General features: G+C 47.2%; 1 protein-coding gene across 2 annotated transcripts; it reads left to right on the top strand.

Annotated features, from left to right (window-relative positions):
- Positions 1 to 5,610: 5,610 nt before the first annotated feature.
- On the top strand, positions 5,611 to 22,530 carry LOC116967491 (BAG family molecular chaperone regulator 3-like). 2 transcript variants are annotated; one of them, XM_033014102.1, is made up of 5 exons: positions 5,611 to 5,787; positions 10,746 to 10,856; positions 15,900 to 16,224; positions 17,032 to 17,343; positions 18,854 to 22,530. In XM_033014102.1, the coding sequence occupies exons 3-5, from the start codon at positions 16,111 to 16,113 to the stop codon at positions 19,355 to 19,357; spliced, it is 930 nt and encodes a 309-aa protein (XP_032869993.1). In that variant the 5' UTR covers positions 5,611 to 5,787; positions 10,746 to 10,856; positions 15,900 to 16,110; the 3' UTR covers positions 19,358 to 22,530. The 2 variants fall into 2 exon arrangements, with proteins under 2 accessions (XP_032869993.1, XP_032869992.1); XM_033014101.1 differs by lacking the exon at positions 15,900 to 16,224 and having other exon boundaries at positions 5,627 to 5,787.
- The last annotated feature ends 834 nt before the right edge of the window (positions 22,531 to 23,364 follow it).

Below are 23,364 nucleotides of genomic sequence, written 5' to 3'. Positions count from 1 at the left end.
GCGAGTGGCAGGGATGTAAAGAACAGGGGCACCATCTTCCTCCGGCTCATGCTCCATCCCACCATGAGATGGCAGTGGTAAAAAATACGATGAGCCCGTCTTCAGGAAAGACATTAAGAGCATCCTGGAGGGCATGGGACATAGGTTTAAGGTGAGAAGGGAAAGTTTTGATAGCAACCAGAGGGGTAAGTTTTCACACTGTGGGTATATGGAACGAGCTGCCAGAGAAGGTGGTTGAGGCAGGTACTATCACAACCGGAAGGTAGCCGGTTCGAATCCCGCTTGGAGTGCATACTGTCGTTGTGTCCTTGGGCAAGACACTTCACCCACCTTTGCCTGTGTGTGAATGTGTGTGAGTGATTGGTGGTGGTCGGAGGGGCCGTAGGCGCAGATTGGCAGCCACGCTTCCGTCAGTCTGCCCCAGGGCAGCTGTGGCTACAGAAGTAGCTTACCACCACCGAGTGTGACTGAGGAGTGAATGAATAATGCGATGTAAAGCGCCTTGAGTATTAGAAAGGCGCTATATAAATCCCATCCATTATTATTATTATTATTTGGACAGGTACATGGATAGGAAAGGTTTAGAGGGATATGGGCAGGTGAGGCTAGCGTAGATGGGGCATCTTGGTCGGCATGGTAAATTTGGGCTGAAAGGCCTGTTTCCATGCTCTATGACTCTATGAATGAAGTGGAACCTTCACTCCCAGCTGCTCAGGTAGGGCAGATCCATGTCCAAGAACTTCCTTCACCCTGCTGCTCAGGCCTGCCCCTGCAGACCAGTCCATGAATTGCATGCTTGCGTTGCACTTCACAGTGACCTCCTCCATATCATGACTGGATTTTCAACAAAAGGCCACGGAGTCACACTAGGGGTCATCCTGCTCCATGGTGCAATTTTCAGGCGATATAGTTTGAGTTGAAAGCCAGAAGCAATATTTTTCAATGTGCTCACAGCAATCTCGCTTCCTCCAAAGAGCCATAGCTGTACGCAAAGCAATCGGCCCTTATACTCTCTGAATAATAGTGGCTGGGATTCCTGATCCTGGCCAGTGTGAGTTAGTGCTTCAGACTGTCTGTATTAAGCCCTGGGTTTAATTATTTTAGCTGAAGGATTGTACTCCAGTGAGGACTAGTTCAAGGCCCCAGCTTCACCTGTTGTCAGGGGTGTTTGTGACTTCACCTTCTGACATCTGGGCTCGCAGCAAAGATCTGCTGCCTGTATCCTTTACTATGGTAAGGGGACACAAACTGCTGCAATAAATGGTACATGTCAGGGATAAGACGGCAGAGTGGTGCAGCGGGTAGAACTGCTGCCGTGTAGCACCAGAGACCCCGGTTCGATCTTGACCTCAGGTGGAGTCTGTGTGGAGTTTGCACATTCTCCCTGTGACCACGTGGGTTTCCTCTGGGTGATCCGGTTTCCTCTCACATCCCAAAGGCAGCATCTATGGAGCGAAGGAAATAGGCAACGTTTCGGCCCGAAACGTAGCTTATTTCCTTCGCTACACAGATGCTGCCGCACCCGCTGAGTTTCTCCAGCACTTGTGTCTACTTTCGATTTTCCAGCATCTGCAGTTCCTTCTTAAACATGATAAATAAGCACATGGGTTACAGTGGATGGCCTGGGTGAATTAGAAACTTGTTAAGGTATGGAATGACAAAAAAAACAATGATCCCCTTCAACCTGTGTCTTGCGTCAAGTACAGCCAATTCCTTATCCCATTAGTCCCACAAGGAAAGTCCTGGAATCCTTAGACAGACACAAAAGGCTGGAGTAACTTAGCGGGTCAGGTAGCATCTCCTGGGAAAAGGAATAGGTGATGTTTTGGGTGGAGATCCTTCTTCAGACCTGAAATGTCACCTATTCCTTTTCATAGAGATGCTGCCTGACCCTCTGGCTTACTGCAGCCTTTTGTGTCTGTCTTTGGTTTAAACCAGCATCTGCTGTTCCTCCCTCCTTCAGTACGCCTGCTGAATCCTTGCTCCATAAAGGCAAGGGGACAAGGGAAGTGTGTACCAAGCTTCCTCAATGTGTCTTTGCATCATGCTTTTACTTCCATTGAACTTAGCCCCTACATACACACCAGTGTGGCACACAGGTTAAACAAGCTCTTTAAAAACCTCTGGGCCATTTTGACCTCAGAGGAGTTGAAAGTGGTGAATCTGTGGAATTCATTGCCACAGAGGCCAGTGGAGGCCGTCATTGCATATTTTTAATGCAAAGGTCGATAGATTTTTGATTAGTACGGGTGTCAAGAGTTATGGGGAGAAGGCAGGAGAATGGGGTTAGGAGGGAGAGATAGATCAGCCATGATTGAATGGTGGAGTAGACTCGATGGGCCGAATGGCTTAATTCTGCTCCTATGACTTATGAACATGAAACCTGAAGTTTAAGGTTCAATTGCAAGGCTTGATTGGAGAAAAGGAAAGACTATTAATTATGCACAATTGAAAGAGATGTTCTAGTTCACTTATAGCAATAATACAACAAATCCATCTCGGCTTCTTTACACACCTTCAAATTGTGGCTGCAGAGTTGTTGGTAAGCTTGGAATTCACACATTCCACTTGCCCAGCAGCTTGAAATAAGTGATTGGGGCCAGCACCTGGAATTTTGAGCATAAAGCTGATTTTCGTTAATGGCCCTGTCCAATACCAGGATATCCATGTTCAAAACGGGACCCAAATGGCTGGCTTGCAGCTACACAATTGCACTGTGCATTGAGGAGCCTCATTAAGACTTGTAATGGTGAGCGCTCTGAGTGTGCGCAGGTGAAGGACTCATGGTGGGAGTGAGAGGGGAAGAGTACTGCACTGTGCGAGTTAGTGGAGAATTAATAAGTGGTAGATGGAGTACAGGCTGGTACGGAATTGTATTAATCTTATAGCATCTTACTGTAAGAAATGCTTCAGCACTTGCACAGAACTTGTATCAATCATCACCAGGAATGTTTAGGCACTGTGACTGCTAATCAGGTATAAAGCTATGGCTGTATTAGATATTAAATTGTAGAATGCTGATAATCAGTGAAATCTCCCTGGCACAGCTTTTTAGAATTTTACCAATGCCTCCTGGGTTTTTTTTAATCGTTGTTGTGAAGAGAAGCCTTTTGAATTAGATTTACCTATATCAAAGAATTGTATAAAAGAAAATAAGTTTAACAGAAAAAGCCATTTCTCTGTACACCAGCTGAATACTTTAAAAAAGAAATTAAAGGAGTTATTTAAAACATTTGACTCTCAAGAAGCTTTTGTTCTGTGTACACCGATGTTCAATATTTTAATATTTATTGATAGTTATGGGTGGCATGGTGGCGCAACGATAGAGTTGCTGCCTTACTACGCCAGAGACCCGGGTTTAATCCTGATTACGGGTGCTGTCTGTACGGAGTTTGTACGTTCTCCCCGTGACCTGCTCCGGGTGCTCCGGTTTCCTCCCACACTCCAAAGACGTACAGGATGGTAGGCTAATTGGCTTAGATAAAATTGTAAATTGACCCTAGCGTGTGTGGGATCGTTGGTGTTAGTGTGCGGGGATCGTTGGTCGGTGTGGACTTGGTGGGCCTGTTTCCACGTTTAGTTGAATGGGTTCGGACAGGAAGTCACAAGGCAGTACCATTGATATCCAAGCTTAGTTCTTAGTTTGATAGACACAAACTGTTGGAGTAACTCTGGGGATTAGGCGCATCTCTGGGGATTAAGAATAGCTGACGTTTTGGGTCGGAACGCTTCAGACTGAATGATAGAGAAGGCCAGGACAAAAACAGAGGCGGCAACCTCAGGAAGGGTGGAGTCCATAACAGCCCGTTGTTGGCTGGGGAAGATGTGCTAACAACACAAGGATGCGAACAGTGGAACTAGTGGGATGACTAGGGTTGGGGAGAAGTGAGAGGGGATCTTATAGAAACTTACAAAATTCTTAAGGGGTTGGACAGGCTAGATGCAGGAAGATTGCTCCCGATGTTGGGGAAGTCCAGGACAAGGGGTCACAGCTTAAGGATAAGGGGGAAATCCTTTAAAACCGAGATGAGAAGAACTTTTTTCACACAGAGAGTGGTGAATCTCTGGAACTCTCTGCCACAGAGGGTAGTCGAGGCCAGTTCATTGGCTATATTTAAGAGGGAGTTAGATGTGGCCCTTGTGGCTAAGGGGATCAGAGGGTATGGAGAGAAGGCAGGTACGGGATACTGAGTTGGATGATCAGCCATGATCATATTGAATGGCGGTGCAGACTCGAAGGGCCGAATGGCCTACTCCTGCACCTAATTTCTATGTTTCTAAGTGAAGGGAAGGGGGGAGAGGAAAGGAATGCAGGAGTTATTTCAAATGAGAGAAATCAAAGTGTGTCAACTATAGTGTGTCAGCGAGTGTGTCACTGTCCTGGCGGTGTCAGTGAGTGTGTCAGCTCTAGTGTGTCAGTGAGTGTGTCAACTCTAGTGTGCCACTGCCCTGCGTGTGTCAGTGTGTCAACTCTAGTGTGTTAGTGGGTGTCAACTCTAGTGTGTCACTGTCCTGAGTGTGTCAGCGAGTGTGTCAACTCTAGTGTGTCACTGTCCTGCGTGTGTCAGTGAGTGTGTCAACTCTAGTGTTAGTGGGTGTATCAACTCTAGTGTGTCAGCGAGTGTCAACTCTAGTGTGCCACTGCCCTGCGTGTGTCAGTGTGTCAACTCTAGTGTGTCCGCGAGTGTGTCAACTCTAGTGTGCCACTGTCCTGAGTGTGTCAGTGAGTGTGTCAACTCTAGTGTGTCAGTGAGTGTCAACTCTAGTGTGTCAGCGAGTGTCTCAACTCGAGTGTGTCAGCGAGTGTGTCAACTCTAGTGTGCCACTGCCCTGCGCGTGTCAGTGTGTCAACTCTAGTGTGTTAGTGGGTGTGTCAACTCTAGTGTGTCCGCGAGTGTGTCAACTCTAGCGTGCCACTGTCCTGAGTGTGTCAGCGAGTGTGTCAACGAGTGTGTCAACTCTAGTGTGTCCGCGAGTGTGTCAACTCTAGTGTGTCAGCGAGTGTGTCAACTCGAGTGTGTCAGCGAGTGTGTCAACTCTAGTGTGTCAGCGAGTGTGTCCACTCTAGTGTGTCAGCGAGTGTGTCAACTCTAGTGTGTCAGCGAGTGTGTCAACTCGAGTGTGTCAGCGAGTGTGTCACTGTCCTGGCTGCGTCAGCGAGCGTGTCTGCAGTTGTCAGAGGAAGTGGGCGTGCCGCTCTGGCCGATGTCCCGCTGAATCTGGCCGGTGAGCCGGATGGAGCGGGGCGGGACTGTGTGTGATTGGCCGGCGGAGCCGTCAGTCACCAGAGGTGGGACTCGTCCGGGCCAGGCGGGGTGTGATTGGTCGTCGGAGCCGTCGATCAGCGAGGGGGTGGGACTTGTCCTGGTCAGGCGCTGTGTGATTGGCTACCACGGCCGTCAGTCAGTGAGAGGGGGGAGGGGTGGGGCTTATCCTGGACAGGGGCTGTGTGATTGGCCGAGGGGGCCGTCGATCAATGAGGGCCGGGACCTGTCCTGGCCGGGTGCGGCGTGATTGGTCGGTGGGGCCGTCGCTCAGCTGGGGGGGCGGGACTTGTCCTGGTCAGGCGGGGCGTGATTGGCCGGCGGGGCTGCCGCTCAGCGAGGGGGGGCGGGGCGCTGGAGCGGGGCCGGAGAGCAGCGGCTGAGCGCGCGAGCGGGCGAGAAGGCCATGGCCGTCGTTCTGCCCCGCGGCTGGGAGGTGAAGCGCGACCCCGACAGCGGCTGGCCCTACTACATCGACCACAACACCGGCACCACCACCTGGAATGACCCCCGGCTCCGCAAGGTGAGGGAGGAGGGCGAGAGAGGGGGGGATGGGGAGGGTGAGGGTGAGGGGGGGGGATGGGGAGAGGGTGAGGGGGGGGGGGATGGGGAGGGTGAGGGTGAGGGGGGGGGATGGGGAGAGGGTGAGGGGGGGGATGGGGAGGGTGAGGGTGAGGGGGGGGGATGGGGAGGGTGAGGGGGGGATGGGGAGGGGGGATGGGGAGAGGGGATGGGGAGAGGTGAGGGGGGGAGAGAAGAGGATTGAGGGAAAGAGCAGGGGGAATAAAGGGGAGAAGATGAATGGAGGGAGGAGAAGAAGGGAGAGGAGAGGAAAGGTGATTGGGGAGGATAGAGGGGAAGGAGAAGAGGCTGGAGGGGAGGGAAGAATGGGGGGAGGAGCAGAGGGAGAGAATAAGGGAGAGAGGGGAACAGAGTAGCAGAGGAAGGAAGGGAGGTGGATAGGATAGAGGAGGTAGTAATAATAATAATAATGGATGGGATTTATATAGCACCTTTCTAATACTCGAGGCGCTTTACATCGCATTATTCATTCACTCCTCAGTCACACTCGGTAGTGGTAAGCTACTTCTGTAGCCACAGCTGCCCTGGGGCAGACTGACGGAAGCGTGGCTGCCAATCTGCGCCTACGGCCCCTCCGACCACCACCAATCACTCACACACATTCACACACAGGCAAAGGTCCTACAGAGTCATAGAGAAGATGGACACAAAAAATCTGAAGTAATTCAGCGGGACAGGCAGCATCTCTGGAGAGAAGGAATGGGTGACGTAGGCTGAAGAAGGGTCTCGACCTGAAACGTCACCCATTCCTTCACTCCCACTCCAGAGATGCTGTCTGTTCCGCTGGGTTACTCCAGCTTTTTGTGTCTATCTTCGGTTTAAACCAGCATGTGCAGTTCCTTCTTACACATAGAGTCATACAGCATGGAAACAGGCCCAACGCCGACCAACATGTCCCATCAAAGTTAGTAGCACCTGCCTGGGTTTGGCCCATATCCCTCGAAACCTGTACTTTAAAGTATTTTGAGAGAGAAGTGGGAGGGGGAGTGAGAGTAAGGATGAGAGGGAGGAGGATGGTGGTCGGGGAAGAATTGGAGTTAGTGGGGGTACACAAAAATGCTGGAGAAACTTAGCGGGTGCAGCAGCATCTATGGAGTGAAGGAGATAGGTAACGTTTCGGGCCGAAACCCTTCTTCAGACTGATAGGGGGTGGCGGGGAGAAGGAAGGAAAAAGGGCCCTGGAGTTAGTGGGGGCTGAGTCAATCGGGGAGAAAATGAGCAAGGCAGAGGTGTGAGAGCACAAGTGAGATGCACGATGCATTCAGAAAGTATTCAGACCCCTTCTTCCACATTTTGTTATGCTGCAGCCTTGTTTTAAAATGGAAGTACACAATTTTTTTTTATCATCAATCTACACACAATACCCCAGTATGAAGAAGCGAAAACAGGTGTTTAGAAAATTTTGCAAAGTAATTAAGAAGAAATAACTGAAATATCACATTTACATAAGTATTCAGACCCTTTGCTATGACACTCCGTAGACCTCCGAGACAGGATTGTGTCGAGACGCAGATCTGGGGAAGGGTATACAACAATTTCTGCAGCATTGCAGGTACCAAAGAACACAGTGGCCTCCGTCATTCTTAAATGGCAGAACTTTGGAACCACCAGGACGCTTCATAGAGCTGGCCGCCTGGCCAAACTGAGCAGTCGGGGGAGAAGGGCCTTGGTCAGGGAGGTGACCAAGAACCAGATGGTCACTCTGACAGAGCTCCAGAGTTCCTCTGTGAAGATGGGAGAACCTTCCCGAAGGACAACTATATCTGCAACACTCCACCAATCAGGCCTTTATGGTAGAGTGGCCAGGCGGAAGCCACTCCTCAGTAAAAGACATGACAGCCTGCTTGGAGTTTGCCAAAAGGCACCTAAAGGACTCTCAGACCATGAAAAACAAGATTATCTTGTCTGATGAAACCAAGATTGAACTCTTTGGCCTGAATGCTAAGCGTCACGATTGGAGGAAACCAGGCACCGCTCATCACCTGGCCAATACCATACCTATGGCGAAGCATGGTGGTGGCAGCACCATGCTGTGGGGATGTTTTTCGGCGGCAGGAACTGGGAGACTAGTCATGATCAAGGGAAACATGAACGGAGTAAAGTACAGAGAGATCCTTGATGAACACCTGCTCCAGAGCGTTCTGGACCTCAGACTGGGGCGGAGGTTCATCTTCCAACAGGACAACGACCCTAAGCACACAGCCAAGGCAATGCAGGAGTGGCTTCATGACAAGCCTGTGAATGTCCTTAAGTGGCCCAGCCAGAGCCTGGACTTGAACCCGATCGAACATCTCTGGAGGGACCTGAAAATAGCTGTGCATCGATGCTCCCCATCCAACCGGACAGAGCTTGAGAGGATCTGCAGAGAAGAATGGAAGAAATTACTGAAATAAACGTGTGCCAAGCTTGTAGCGTCATACCCACGAAGACTTGAGGGTGTAATCGCTGCCAAAGGTGCCTCAACAAAGTAATGAGTAAAGGGTCTGAATACTCATGTAAATGTGATATTTCAGTTATTTATTTTTAATTACTTTGCAAAAATTTTGAAATGCCTGTTTTCACTATTTTATTGTGGAGTATTGTGTGTAGGTTGATGATTAGAAGAAAATAATAATCCATTTTAGAATAAAGCTGTAACGTAACAAAATGTGGAAAAAGTGAAGGGGTGTGAATACTTTCTGAATGCACTGTACAATAGTGGGAGGCAGTGAGGATGTGAGGCTGGTGCTCTAGTGGATGGGGGTTCTGGGAATTGTAGGTGAAATTGGGAAGAGGTGATGTACGGCAGGAAGAGTAGACGTGCAGCTTAGAAAGATGGAAAAACCTACATTGGTTATGTTGATTCAGAAATTACTTTGTTTTTACGTTGAAGGCAATAAGTCCCAGGTCAGCCTGTTTATTGAGAAGCAATAAATGGAGCTCCAGTACACATTCACCTGATCAATCTGAATGTGTGGGCCAGAATAATTCAGGTCACATAGTCACAGAGAGCTCTCTATGCAGCTCATGAAGGACAGGAATAAGTCAATGGTCTTATTATCTTTATTGTGCAAGTTAACAACCATGAAAAGGTATTAATTCTTTTCCAAAATCTGAAAAATTAAAAACTTTTGTTTGGATATGTGTATTTTGATATTTTGTGTTGAAGTGGATAGTTTATCCAATGGATAGGGATGAATATACTTGTAATGGATAGGGATGATTATACTTATAATGGAGGTGAATAATTCATTTCACACCATTTAAACAGGAGAGTATGTGTTCTGCGAGTCTGCACCGACCAGCGATCCCCCACACACTATCCTACACACTAGGGACAATTTACATTTTTACCAAGCCAAATAACATACAAACCTGCCCGTCTTTGGAGTGTGGGAGGAAACCGGAGCACCTGGAGAAAAGCCACGCAGGTCTCAGGGGGAATATGCAAACTCCGTTTAGACAGCACCCATAGTCGGGATCGAACCTGGGTCTCTGGTGCTATTTGATTATTTTTTTTGCTAGGATAATCGCTGCATTTGGTTTAATGTGATCCATGGTGACACGACTTGTGTCCAATTGTGTCAGCCTCCAATAAATCAGCCCACACTCTCATCAGAATGAATGCCTGTGAAGAAAACCCTTGCTTATAGCTAGTGCTTTAGTTTTAACTACGAAAAATGTAGACGTGAGTTGCATCAAACCAAATGTGACCGCTATCATTTAGCACCTTAATTTAATGTGATAGCAAGGAGAAAAACAAAGATTTTGAATTCATTTCTATTACTTTGAGTCAATCCATGAGACGTTGTCTGCTTTCTGCACTAATGTCTTGTCAAATACCTTCAATTCACTGATGTAAAGCAATTGTCTGATTGAAGTACTTGGTGGGTTGCTAATTTTAGTCAACACAGGTTATTCGGAGGATCTGAAAATGGAGTGATCAGTCGAAGCAGGAATAGGTCATTTGAACCTTGTACTTATCTTACCATTTAATGAGTTCATGACTGATCATTTACCTTGGTGCCACTTTCCTGCACTAATCCTATGTCCCGTGATTCCCTTAATAATATCTTAAATTCTGCTAATATATTTTAAATTTATACCACAACCTTAGACTAGCTAGACTACTCCGAAGATTCGCTACACTCCAGAGGAATACATTTCTTCTCATCTGGCCTGAATTTCTGACACTTATTTTAAAACTGAATAGGACAGAAAGTGCTGGAGTAACTCAGCAGGTCAAGCAGCAGCTCTGGAGAACGTGGATCGGTGACGTTTCAGGTTGAGACCCTTCTTCAGATGGCGACCACGGTTCTAAAGACCTCATTGTCCCTATTGAAGCATTAGAGAATTTGCATCTTTCAAAGGCACGGTGGCACAGTGATAGTATTGCTGCCCTACAACGCCAGAAGTCCGTCATCTGAAGAAGGGTCTCGACCCGAAACGTCACCCATTTCTTCTCTCCAGGGATGCTGCCTGTCCCGCTGAGTTACTCCAGATTTTTTGGTCCATCACCCATGACCTTTGTGAATTTTCTCTGGGTCCTCTGGTTTCTTTCCACACTCCAAAGACATACAAGCTTGTAGGTTAATTGGCTTTGGTATAAATTTCCGCGAGCGTGTGTGTGTTTTTTACTGGTCTTCTTAGACCTGGTGGGCCGAAGGGCCTGTTTCCACGCTGTATCTCTATACTAAACTAAACAATGAGGCCCTTCCGAATTTGACTTCAGGCTTACTCTACTTAATAGCTCCTCCAATAAGAACCACACCATTTCAATATCACGTTGGTGAACTTTGCTTTACTCCTATCAGGGTAAATGCATGGTCTACAGCTCAGGTTGCCTGACCAGATCTATAGACTGTACTCAGAGTGAGGCCTTGCCGCGCTTTATATTTGACTCTTGCTTTGATTTTTTAGGAAATGCCATACGCAGGGTTTGAATCTAATTACTGGTATCCTACTGGACCGCAAGCTGGTCCATATCCAAGTAACTATTCTCAAATGATGGACCATCAAATGCCTCCGCAAGTAAGTGCCACTTTTCATGCATTAAAACTGTTAAATTATTTTGGCTTGCAGGCGGGAATCTACTTGATGGCTCGGGCACAATAATGTGTATTTTATAGTCAAAGACCAAAAATGCTGAAATGTGAATTAAAAAGGAGAATGCATGGGGAAAAAATATTAGAGTAATTCAGCAGGTCAGGCAACATGCCTGCAGGACGTAGATAGGTCAATGTCCTCCGAAGATGCGGCCTAACTTGCTGAGTGACTTTGCTGACTTGTTGAGTGATGGGATCTGAAAATTATTTCCTCAAATAACTGTTCCTAGCCAACAGGTAGTCTACTGGGACCCTCCCTGCCTGAGGTCATCTGTGGCTGGCCCTGGTTTGTCCTGGTCATTTCTTGCTTCCATTCCCCCCCCCCCCCCCCACAATCGGTCCAAAGTAGCATCCCGACCCAAAACTTTACCTATCCAACTTCTCCAAAGATGCGGCCTCACCTGCTAAGTTACTCCAGAATTTAGTGTCTTTCTTTGGTATAAACCAACATCTGCTGTTGCTTTGTACGACAGGGCTAAATCGCACCCGGATACTCCCTTTTCTCCCCTCTCCCATCAGGCGAGAGATATAGAAGTGTGAAAATGCACACCTCCAGATTCGGGGAGAGTTTCTTCCCAGCTTTTATCGGGCAACTGAATCATCCTACCAACAACTAGAGAGCCGTCTTTGCAGGAAGATTGTTCCCGATGTTGGGGAAGTCCAGGACAAGGGGTCACAGCTTAAGGATAAGGGGGAAATCCTTTAAGACCGAGCTGAGAAAAACATTTTTCACACAGAGAGTGGTGAATCTGGAACTCTCTGCCACAGAGGGTAGTTGAGGCCAGTTCATTGGCTATATTTAAGAGGGAGTTAGATGTGGCCCTTGTGGCTAAAGGGATCAGGGGGTATGGAGAGAAGGCAGGTACGGGATACTGAGTTGGATGATCAGCCATGATCATATTGAATGGCGGTGCAGGCTCGAAGGGCCGAATGGCATACTCCTGCACCTATTTTCTATGTATCTATGTCTTGAACTACTATCTACCTCATTGGAGTCTGTGGAATTCTCTGCCTCAGAGGGCGGTGGAGGCAGGTTCTCTGGATGCTTTCAAGAGAGAGCTAGATATGGGGAGAAGGCAGGAACAGGGTACTGATTGGGGATGATCAGCCATGATCACATTGAATGGCGGTGCAGGCTCGAAGGGCCGAATGGCCTACTCCTGCACCTATTGCTATTGTCTATTGTCTATTGAAACCCTCAGACTACCTTTGATCAGGCTTTACTGTATATTTATGTATCTCTACACTGTGGATGGCTCGATTGTAATCATGTGTTGTCTTTCTGCTGACAAACTAAACTCAAACTCAAGCAATGTTGACTTTACAAGATGTTTAAGTGCCTGCAGTTGGGTCTGAAACTGTCCCCTCTGTTCTCCTGTTGTGTTCCTTTAAACACATAAGCTTTTCACTGTACCTCGTTACATGTGATAATACACTGAGCTCAAACTAAACTTTTTATTATATTACGTTCTCATTTACTCCCTCGTTTACTGGTGTTTAGTCCCAGGTACAGAATATTTAAGGGAGGCGGTGTTCCTTGCCAGAGGAATATGTAATGCATGGGGTCCTTTGCTCTATGCATGGTCTTCTTTTACTGGGCTAGTGTGCAAAACATGAGATTGGACAAGTGTGCCAATGTTTTCCTATAACCAACAGTTTTTCTCTTAAGTTTAAGTTCAGCAGCGTTTAAGGAACTTTTAGATAGGTACCTGGATTAGGATGGGTTTAGTGGGATGTGGGCCAAATGCAGGCAGGTGGGACGTGTGGGCAGGTTGGGCCACAGAGCCTGTTTCCACGCTATAAGACTATGACTATGACTCTTCATAAATTATTATCTTGTTACTGTTGCTGGGGGGATTTTTTCTGACTGCTTGGAGAATGATCACAAGCCTGGCCTGCAGCCACCTCAGGGCTGGTCTGCTGTTCAGAGAGTCAGGAATGTGCAGCAGCCTTTAGGGTGGAAACTTTGCGTCAACAATCTGCATGTGGGTTGAGCTGAGAAAAGGAAGTGACTGGTGTGACCTTTGTTCTGCTGCATTTTCTTGATGATTCATTCCCAAGTTAAACTGCTGGCAATCTCGATATCAGTCCGTGTGACCACCAATAATAATTCAACCTAACAGTGCTTTTGTATTTAAAAAATGCTGGAGGAACTCAGCAGGTTCGTCGACATCTGTGGAGGGAAATGGACATGACGTTTTGGTTCGGGACTCTTCTTCACTCAGCTTGTCCTTTACTCCAGACTTCAGCATCTGCAATTTCCTGTGTCTGCATTTTTGGATAAATGTGTCAGTTCCATGTGTAATTTAGTTTAGTTTAGTTTAGAGAGATAGTGCGGAAACAGGCCCATTTGCCCACCAAGTCCACACCGACCAGCGATCCTAGCACATTAACACTACACTAGGGACAATTTTTACTCATACCAAGCCTATTAACCTGCAAACCTGTGCATCTTTGGAGTGTGTGAGGAAAGTGAAGTTCTCGGAGAAAACCCATGCAGGTCATGGGGTGAACGTACAAACTCAGTACAGGCAAGCACCCGTAGCCAGGATTGGATCGGGGTCCCTGGCGCTGTAAGGCAGAGATTCTACCGCTGAGCCACCACGCTGCCCGTAATATTTAGTTAATCTAGATGTGCCAGCTAATCTGTAGTAACAACTGATCCATGATATTGAATCTATAATTCCCTGTTGGTTGGCAGAACACATTGTTGCATAGGATCAATAATGTGAGTCAGAAAGACTGGGACAAATGAATGGGTGATAGGCTTCCCCGTGAGCCAGTTAATTAAACAGCTGCTGTTAATTTCACATCTGCCTTGTCATCAATTCAACTCCCTTCATCACTTGGAGGCACAATGGTGCAACGGTAGAGTTGCTGCCTTACGGCGCCAGAGACCCGGGTTTGATCCTGACTATGGGTGCTGTCTGGACCAAGTTTGTATGTTCTCCCTGTGACCACGTGGGTTTTCTCCGGGTGCTCTGGTTTCCTCCCACTCTCCAAAGAGGCACAGGTTTGTAGGTTGATTGGCTTCAGTAAAATGTATAAACTGTCCCTAGTGTGTAAGATAGTGCTAGTGTACAGGGAATGCTGGTCGGTGCGGTCTCGGTAGGCCGAAGATCCTGTTTTTGCGATGTATCTCTAAATTCTAAACACTTTAGGAAGACAGTCAGAACAATTTCTCCAGAGTGGAAATATCAAAGACTGGTTTAAGATCAGAGGGGGAAATTTGATGATGGCCAGGCAAGTTTTTGCGCAGAGTGGTGAATGCCTGGAACTTGCTGTCAGCTGTGATGGTGGAGGGAGCTATGATATTGCCGTTCAATAGGTATTTAGATATGCATGTGAAATTATCAGGGAATGGAGGGATGAATCACGTGCAGGCAGGGGAGATTAATTTAACTGGGCTTCAAGTTTGGAACAAACTGTAGGACAAGTTCCGGTTCTATGTTACATGTCGTTTTGAACTGAAATAGATGGTTTGCAAACCTGGCATCCTATGCTAACACGAATTCAAACGTCCGACACTGTAATCCTCTCCCTCCTGCTAGCCTGTAATTATAAGGCTTTTACAATTCACTTTAGCTTGTACGGAGTACTGATCAAATCCTTGTCCATACCAAGTTATTTCCATCTCCTGCTTTAAACCCTTTCCCAGTATACTTCTCTAATCATGTTCAGCGTTCACTATTTTGATCAGACTTCAGGATCAGATGTCGGCCATTTTTCCCCTCAGACTGGTGAGCTAATCTCACCTCCACCTTTTCCCAATATGTCAACACAGGGTGCAGCTGGTAGATCAGCTACCTCACCGCACAAGAGAACCAGGTTCGATCCTGACCTTGGGTGCTGTCTGTGTGGAGTTTGCATGTTCTCCCTGTGACCGTGTGAGTTTCCTCTGGGTGCTCCAGTTTCCTCCCACATCCCAAAGACGTGCGTGTTTGTAAATTGCCCTTGTATGGAGGGGATGGATGAGCAAGTGGGATAATATAGAACTGGTATGAACGGGTGATCGATCGATGGTCAGCACGGACTCGTTGGGCCAAAAGGCCTGTTTCTATGCTGTATTTCTAAACCAAACTAGATATTGTAGTACACAAAAAAGCTGGAGAAACTCAGCGGGTGCAGCAGCATCTATGGAGCGAAGGAAATAGGCAACGTTTCGGGCCGAAACCCTTCTTCAGGCATTGTTATTGTAGTATTGAGTAAAACACAAACACATTTATACCAAGTCATTGGAGGAGCTCAATGGGTCAGGCAGCATCTGGGGAAGGACTGGACAGGTGACGTTTTGAATTGGGACTTTTAGATCTGAAGAAGGGTCACAAAACGTCATTTGTCCATTCCCTCCCCAGATGCTGCCTGACCCATTGAGTTCCTCCAATGACTTGGTATAAATGTGTTTATATTTTACTCAATACTACAATATCTAGTTGAGTTCCTACTCTTAACATCTGTTTCCAGAACTCTTTAAACATCTCCCCTCCCTCACCCATAGTTCTAGTGTTAGCTTGTTCACTTGGGTTTTCTACTTTTCTCCATGTTCTCAGACTTCTGGCTTCACAGCTTTCTAATTCCACCTCCCGATCTGCCACAAAAAAAAGGCACAAAGTGGTGGAGTAACCCTGCGGGTCAGGCAGCATCACTGGAGAAGGTGGATAATAAGGCGACGGTTTGGTTGGGATCAGCCTCGCTCCTTTACACCCAGCACTGTGGGGGTGAGGCCTGGTGCCTGATGCTGCCTCTGCATTGATAACAGGCTCAGCCTCTGAGCTCACAAAGGGTGAGCTCAGTGTAAGCTGCTGCATGGATGCATCAATTGGCTGGAACTCGATGAGATCATGGCAACGGGAGTGCACCAGTCGGTTATAAAGTGTAACTGGGGGTGGTTATTTTCTTTTTCTGTCTGGTTACAGTGAACGTGCTTCTGCTGGGTGTATGATCTGTAACAACCTATATCTTCTTTCAGGGGTTGGTCAATGGTGTGTTCCCGTCTGCACGAGCGTCGTCACCGCGGCCTGTCCAGGGGAACGCTTGGTATCCCCCGGGGCCGGCTGAGCACCCGCGGGAGGAGCCGATAACGAGCGAGAGCCACCAACAGCAGCCCTACCGCCAACATCCTCAGCACCAGCAAAACCCCACGCCACAGGCAGGGCTGCCAAGGCCTCCGTCCAACGGGAATGCTTCCTCCGCACAGTGGGCCTATTCGCAAACCGGCCCGCCCAACCAGGGGCAGCTGTCGAGGCCGCAGGCCCCCCCCTCATCAGGCTTATTCACCGGCCCAAGGACAACGGGTAGGTGCTGACACTGGAGCATGTTTAGTTTAGTTCAGATATACCGCACGGAAACAGGGCCCACCAAGTCCGCGCCGACCAGCGATGCCCGCACGTTAACACTCTCCTACACACACACTAGGGACAATTTACATTTATACCCAGCCAATTAACCTACAAACCAGTACGTCTTTGGAGCATGGGAGGAAACCGAAGATCTCAGAGACATCCCATGCGGTCACGGGGAGATCGTACAAACTCCATACATACAGCACCCGTAGTCGGGATTGAACCAGGTTCTCTGGTGCTGCAATGCAGCAACTCTACCGCTGGGCCGCCCTGCTGCACAAGAAGCGTGAAATCAGTAACTAAGCTCTTGACTCTTGTGAGGGCAGGTTGTCGTGATGGCTTCTAGGTAGCAGGTAATGGGGTACTCTTTGACTCGGGAAACATTTCAAACTTTCCAGTCGAATTTCACCAGCATGGTTCACACTGACAGAATAAATTGAGCAGTTCCATCCTATATCACCGATAACAGGTCCGGTTAGCATGGGTTGCTATACTAATGCTAACAAGCAATTTCAGGGTGTTATTTATGCTTGGAGGACAGAGTGCTGGAGTAACTTAGCGAGTCAGACAGTATCTCTGAACGGTATGAATAGGTGACATTTTGGGAAGAGTCACCTGTCCCTCATCTCCACAGATGCTGCCTGACCTGTTGAGTTACTCCAGCACTACTCAAGATTCCAGCACCTGGTCCCACTATGTTATTTGTGATGTTAATCTTTCTTTCCTCAATTAACCTGTGTTCTGCTTCTCTCTAAATAGGAGCTGTACGATCAACAGCCTCACTACCCAGTGACGACATCTCAGTACCCCTTTGGAAGCCCGGGTACTGCCCAGCAACAGGCCCTCTATCCTCCTCAGCATCAGCCTGCACAGTGGCAACCCTCGATGCCAGCATCTGCACTTCCCACAGCGGGAGTGCCAACCCACGACCCCTGGGCCCAGGTCCGAGTCCCAGCAATGCAGTCATCCACGGAGCAGTTCTCTCATCCCATGTCAGGCTTTGGGGGCAACATTGTTTCGGGACCCTCGCCAGGCTGGCAGAGAGTCGACCCATCACCGTATGACCAGAAAGTAAGTAAATCCTTGTGCATAATAGCACCTTTATTGCGACATGCAGCATCAAGTGGTGTAACAGTAACAGTAGAGTTGCTGCCTTACAGCGCCAGAGACCCGGGTTCGGTCCAGACTACGGGTACTTGTCTGTACTCAGTTTATACATCGTCCCCGTGGCATGCGCGTAGGTTTTCTCCGGGATCTCTGGTTTCCTCCCACACTCCAAAGACGTACAAGTTTGTAGGTTAATTGGCTTGGTATAAGCGTAAATTGTCCTAGTGTGTGCAGAATAATATTAATGTGTGGGGATCGCTGGCCAGCACGGACTCGGTGGACTGAAGGGTCAGTTTCCATGCCGTATCTCTAAACTAAACTAAGTGAATTGTGTACAGGCAGACCACTTGGGGCTTACCTTTCTCCCGTAGAATTGGTAAAGGTAAATAATTCACCATAGAACTGATGCTCAAAATTGGATAATATGATAACAAATTTGGCATTCTTTGCAAATTACTCTTTCCCTGTCAGAAAAGGAAGGTGAGGCAGTTACTATAACAACATTTAACAGGCATTTGGACAGGTGATAGAAACTGTTCAGAGAGATACGGGGCTAATGAGGGGATGTGGGACTAGTGTAGATGGACATCTTAATTGGCGTGGGCAAGCTCAGCCTAAGGGCCTAGTTAAATTCAGTGCTATATGGCTCTGAACTTTCTCAATACAATTTTCTAAGACATCTCCCGAGTTGTAAATGAGTTTCTTCCAGTATAGGAGTTACGTTGAGTTACTCCAGCACTTTGTGCCATCTAAGGTAGTCCCATTTTGGCCCATATCCCTCTTAACCTTACGTGTCATTCTCCATTCACATATCTTCTGTCGTTCTCTCTCCCCTCTCTGTATCCTCCTCACAATCCGCACTTGCTCTGCACCCCTCTTGGTCCTCTCATCCAAATCCTCGATGTAGATCGTAGAAACAGCTTGGGACCAACCTGGCCAGAAATTCCCAACTCGAATGACCCGTTTAACCTGTTTCTACCCATTAACAAGCTTAATTCATCAGTATACTATCTCCAAATTTGGGCTTTAAGTTTGCTTAATGACCTGTATAGAATTGTATTAAAAGCCTTCTGAATTGATACATGCAATGTTCACTGGTTCTAACCTTGTCTGGTTTATTCGTTGCAATCACATTTCCCTTTCACAATTTTAGGATTTATTCGGGTTTGGGGAATGGCTGATTATGTTAAAATGGTCCCAGAATCATTTCTTACAATCACTCCACTCTTTTAAACCTCTACTCCAACAGCAGCATTTACTTACCTTGCATTAAATGTTATTCCCATGATCCTATATCTGTACACTGGACAGCTAGATTGTAATCCTGTATAATCTTTCCGCTGATAATCACAAAAAACTGGAGTAACTCAGCAGGACAGGCAGCATCTCTGGAGAGAAGGTTTCCGCTGATTGGTAGCTTGCAATAAAAAAAGTGTACCTCGGTAACTAAACTGTTTCTTGCTGTTTTCTTTAGGATATTCCATATTCCATAAACCATCAGGACCCCATGCCTTGCTTAAACAACGCAAACTTCCCAGGGAATGACCAGCAACCCGCAGGCTACCACCCAGCGCAACCCCCAGACCAGCTGCCAGGCACGACGCAAGCCACACGGATGGAGTACAGCGCTCCCCCGACTGTGTATAAGGTCCACACTGAGAGCAAGGGCGGTCGGGAGAAGGCCGCGGGGGCTGCGACCGACGAGAGGACGCAGCCGGCTGAATGTCCCGTGCACCCCGGCCAAGTCAAGGTGGAGCAAGTCTTGAACAATGTGCAGCAGCTGGAGGCCGAGGTGAACCAGTTTGACGGAAAGCGGGGAGACAAGACTTACCGCTTACTGGAGGAGCTGCTGACAAAACAGCTCCTGGAAGTGGACTCGGTGGAGACGAACGGCCAGGAGCACATTCGGCAGGTGCGGAAAGAGGCCGTCCACAAGATTCAGAGTGTGCTGGAGAAACTGGAGAGGATTGCAAGGTAGAAGTTGAGGCCAGCAGAAGGAGAATTCACCCACCGCTGTCAGGAGTAAACAGTTGAAATAACTTTCCAGCACCAGGGGAACAGGACTGACGGACCAGGGCAATGAGTCCCTTGTTGCTAGTAAAACTCTTAACCTGACCTCACTGTGTATGAATTGTTCTTGTGCAGACTAGGTTGTTTGGTTTACAGGTGCATTTGAAACGAACCTAGCATGCTTGCCATGAAACCACGAGTGAACAGTCCAAATAAAGAATTTCAGTTTAGTAGTGACCAGGTGAGCATTGTAAGAAAACGTGACCAATTTCATGAATTTACATTTTTAAGACAAATCTGAACCTCTCTGTATCCACTTGGGACTGATTAAAAGCTTCATTGCATTCGGCGTTTCAGATATTATTTCACCGTGCTTTGGTGAAAACCTGGTATGGAATGTGTAAGGTGAAAAGGGTGATGGAGTAAATAGTTTTCTTGGGTGAACCCTGCTTGTGGATGTGTCGTGGGTTTTTATCTTCATATCGTCAGTCGCTTGCCCCGTTCTGAAGGCTTTTGCTGTGATGTTACTGAACACAAGCCACGGTTTGCAGGTAAACCACAGTGCGATAGAGTCTGAATGTATTTGTACACAAAACGAGGGTTGTGGGACTGAATATTAAGACTTCTAATTCCCTCTGCAATCGCAAGTGGAGATGAAGACTGCTTATCAATGCCGCCAGTGCTGGAAACCGGAATGATTCAGCTACGAGAACTGGGATTCAGCAACTGGGTAAAACAGGCACAATAACAGTGGGAGCCGTAATGCTGCTTTTAGATTCTGCTGCTGGACTGGAAGCCGAATCAGTCGTCTGCCTGTTCTTTCTCCACTTGCGCACTGATCTGCGCAGCAGCGATACTTTGGCGTAGGTGTCCTTCGTTAATTGGTGCTAGGGTGCAGAGAATTGCTGCAAATTTAACAAAAAGTCACCCAGCCCCCAGAAGAAAATGATGAGATGAATGTCAAGCGGGCCGGTGTTCACTGTTGACCTGTGTTACGTTGTCAATGCTTGAATACAATTGATGCCATATTGTCATGAGTACGTTGGCCATCATTAACACCATCTCTAACGGCAGTGTGGCTCATTATTAATCAGTAGCTCCAGAACTCTGATCACACTTACTATAGGAATGGAATTGAGACCCGGGATAGTGAATTGTTTCCCCTTTTTGAAAAAAAAGGACCTGAAGTGTTTTAGCCTTTAATGCCATTCTTCTGTTTGCCCTCCTGGTTACTCGGGCCTTTCGTCCCGAGTTGATGCACGGGTTTGCTGAGGATGCGGGTGCATCGTGGACAAGGCGGATCAGACACGCTACACGATCACGGGATTTACGTCCTGACACGGTGCGACAAGAAAGTCTGATGTGGAAGCGTTGGCGATCAGTTTCCAGCTGAGCACACATATTGTTTCTTTTATTGCAATTGTAAAGTCTCCTAGTACTGAGCAAGCGACATGGATAGTGTGGAGACTTGGATGGTTCGGAAGAAATAAAAATGAAGCAAGCGGTGATTTTTGATTGCGACTCACCAGTGTTTCAGAGAACCCAGGCAACCTGTTATCAAATGGAGCAAATTAGATACCACAGCCTTGTCTGTTTTTTCTCCATCCTGCTCCTCTCTCCCGTTTTGTTTTTGTTTGGAGAAAGGCAGCCACCACTTGACCCTCTGAGGATCAGCAAAGTCTCAGGCTGCCCGGCACTCCGTTCATTCATCCTGCCGCATACAACTGCAGAGGCATTAAAGATAACGAGACTGAACAGGGATGTGAATGCAGCAGGGTTGATTACACTGTGAAGCAAGTCACCCATACCATCCCTGCAAGCCTCACCATTCAGCAGTTCTTGGACAGGCCCATTGGGTTGGCCAGGACTAACGTGAACATCCGAGCAGTCAGTTTGTGCTTTTCCTTTTTTGTTGGGAATGTTTTTGAGATCTCAGCACTGGCTTGGTGGCGAGTGTTTTGTTAGCTTCACATCTGGAGCATTCCCCCTGGAGAGAGACTGAGCTACCTGTTGAGAATAGGTGGGACGGATGCAGAGTGCCCAGACGCAAGGAGCAATCGCAAAGCCTCCACGTTCTCACAAGCCACGTGAGGTTGTGTGTGTGTGTGTGTGTGTGGAGACTTGGAATATCCAAGACCCAGTTACCCCTTTTCAACGCTTCCGTCATTCTCTGGTTAAACTCCACACATAATGGCAAATCAGAAGGCTGGTCAATGTTTGCATGCGTGCTTCTGTACAACAGACTATTGCTTGTCTGCCGTAATATCGTGGCCTTCAGCACAGGTGTTGTGTCCCGAGTATACTTCGCTTTAGCAGCTATCTAGTATGTTCCTCCATTAGCCACTGCCCCTTTCTCCTTGTGTGAACCTTGTGTCGCGATCCGTCCTTTTGATTATAAACCATAATGTTTAAAGTTGCAGACCCATGAACAAATTATTGTGATAATAACCATGTTCGGTTCTTTAGGAATGGGTGATTTGTTATTACTAGTTGTGGGGTAGTGTGAAATATGTTGTCCTAGTGCAGCAGCCTATATGCAGTTTTATATATAAATATCTATATTCTATATGCATGATAGAACATTTTATATTTTGTTAACACTTTGAAGAATCAAGTTTGATTGGAAAACAAGCATGGGGGTCTAATGATATGAATGTATGTGCACATAAACACACCCACCCAAACTTGGAGCAGCAGCACCGATTTTTGACTCATGACTGGATTTTGGGTTTTAGTATCTGCTCTGGAACTGCAGTCATATCCACAAGGGTCCTTCCATCACCTATGTTCTCCGTATGATTTTGTGTAGCAATCTCAGGTATTTTCCAGTTCTCTCTCTCTCTCTCTCTCTAGTCACGAATTGCAGAGAATAAAATAGGTAGTGGGGACTCACTTGTTTCAAGAGGTGAGAAAATGTTTCTAAAGATTAATTTTTTGATGAGAAAAAATATATATCTTTTATCTAAAAGCAGTAGTGCTTCTGTGATGTTGACCAAGCTTATTGTTAATGCCGATTTATGTGTGTTGCCTTCCTTCACCTGATTGTTGCTATTGTGCTCTGGTGTATAAGTATTGAACTCTGGTTGTCTTCCATTCCCTAGCTTGCTCTGATTTGTGCAATAAACGTCTGCTTATGTTTAACTCTGTGTGGTTTCTTGCTGGGAAAGATCTGCAGGAAGTGCCAGGGTAATGAGGATATTTCTGATGGAGGGTGTGGCGGCATCGAAAGATCTCGTCAGGAATGTTTTATCCTAGGATAGACGAGGAGAGGTTTCGGGACGAATTTCAGGGCTAAGTGACCAAGGCAAAGGGTATTAACTCAGCGGGTGAGGCAGCATCTATGGAGAGAAGGAATTGGCAACGTTTCGGGTTGAGACCCTTCTTCAGCCTGAAGAAGAGTCTTGCCCTGAAACGTTGCCAATTCCTTCTCTCCATAGATGCTGCCTCACCCGCTGAGTTACTCCAGCATTTTGTGTTTACCTTCTTTCTTAAGCAAAGGGTATTAATGTGGAAGCAAAGGGAAGGGGAATTATGATGTTGAAGAGTGAAAGGTGTGCATTTGTACAGAGCTTTCAAGAACCTTTTGGACATCACAAAGTCCAGTTAATGAAGGTAGACAAAAGTGCTGGGGAAACTCAGCGGGTGAGGCAGCATCTATGGAGCGAAGGATATAGGCAACGTTTTGGGCCGAAACCCTTCTTCAGATGAAGATGGGCACAATATGCTGGAGTAACTCGTTGGGTCAGGCAGCATCTCTGAAGAAAAACGATGAGTGACTTTTCATCTCACGGCCCTTCTCCCGACCCGAAACATCACCCATCCTTTTTTTTCTCCAGAGATGCTGCCTGACCCACTGAGTAACTCCAGCATTTTGTGTCAATTTTCGGTGTAAACCAGCATCTGCAGTTCCTTTCCACAATTGAGGTTAATGACGTTCTTTTTGAACTACTGAAATAAACTTAGAACAGTCCAGTA

This window comes from Amblyraja radiata, chromosome 39, assembly GCF_010909765.2.
Source record: "Amblyraja radiata isolate CabotCenter1 chromosome 39, sAmbRad1.1.pri, whole genome shotgun sequence".
Classification (NCBI taxonomy): domain Eukaryota; kingdom Metazoa; phylum Chordata; class Chondrichthyes; order Rajiformes; family Rajidae; genus Amblyraja; species Amblyraja radiata.
Note: the sequence above shows the minus strand (reverse complement) of the source record. Positions and strands in the feature narration are given on the sequence as shown.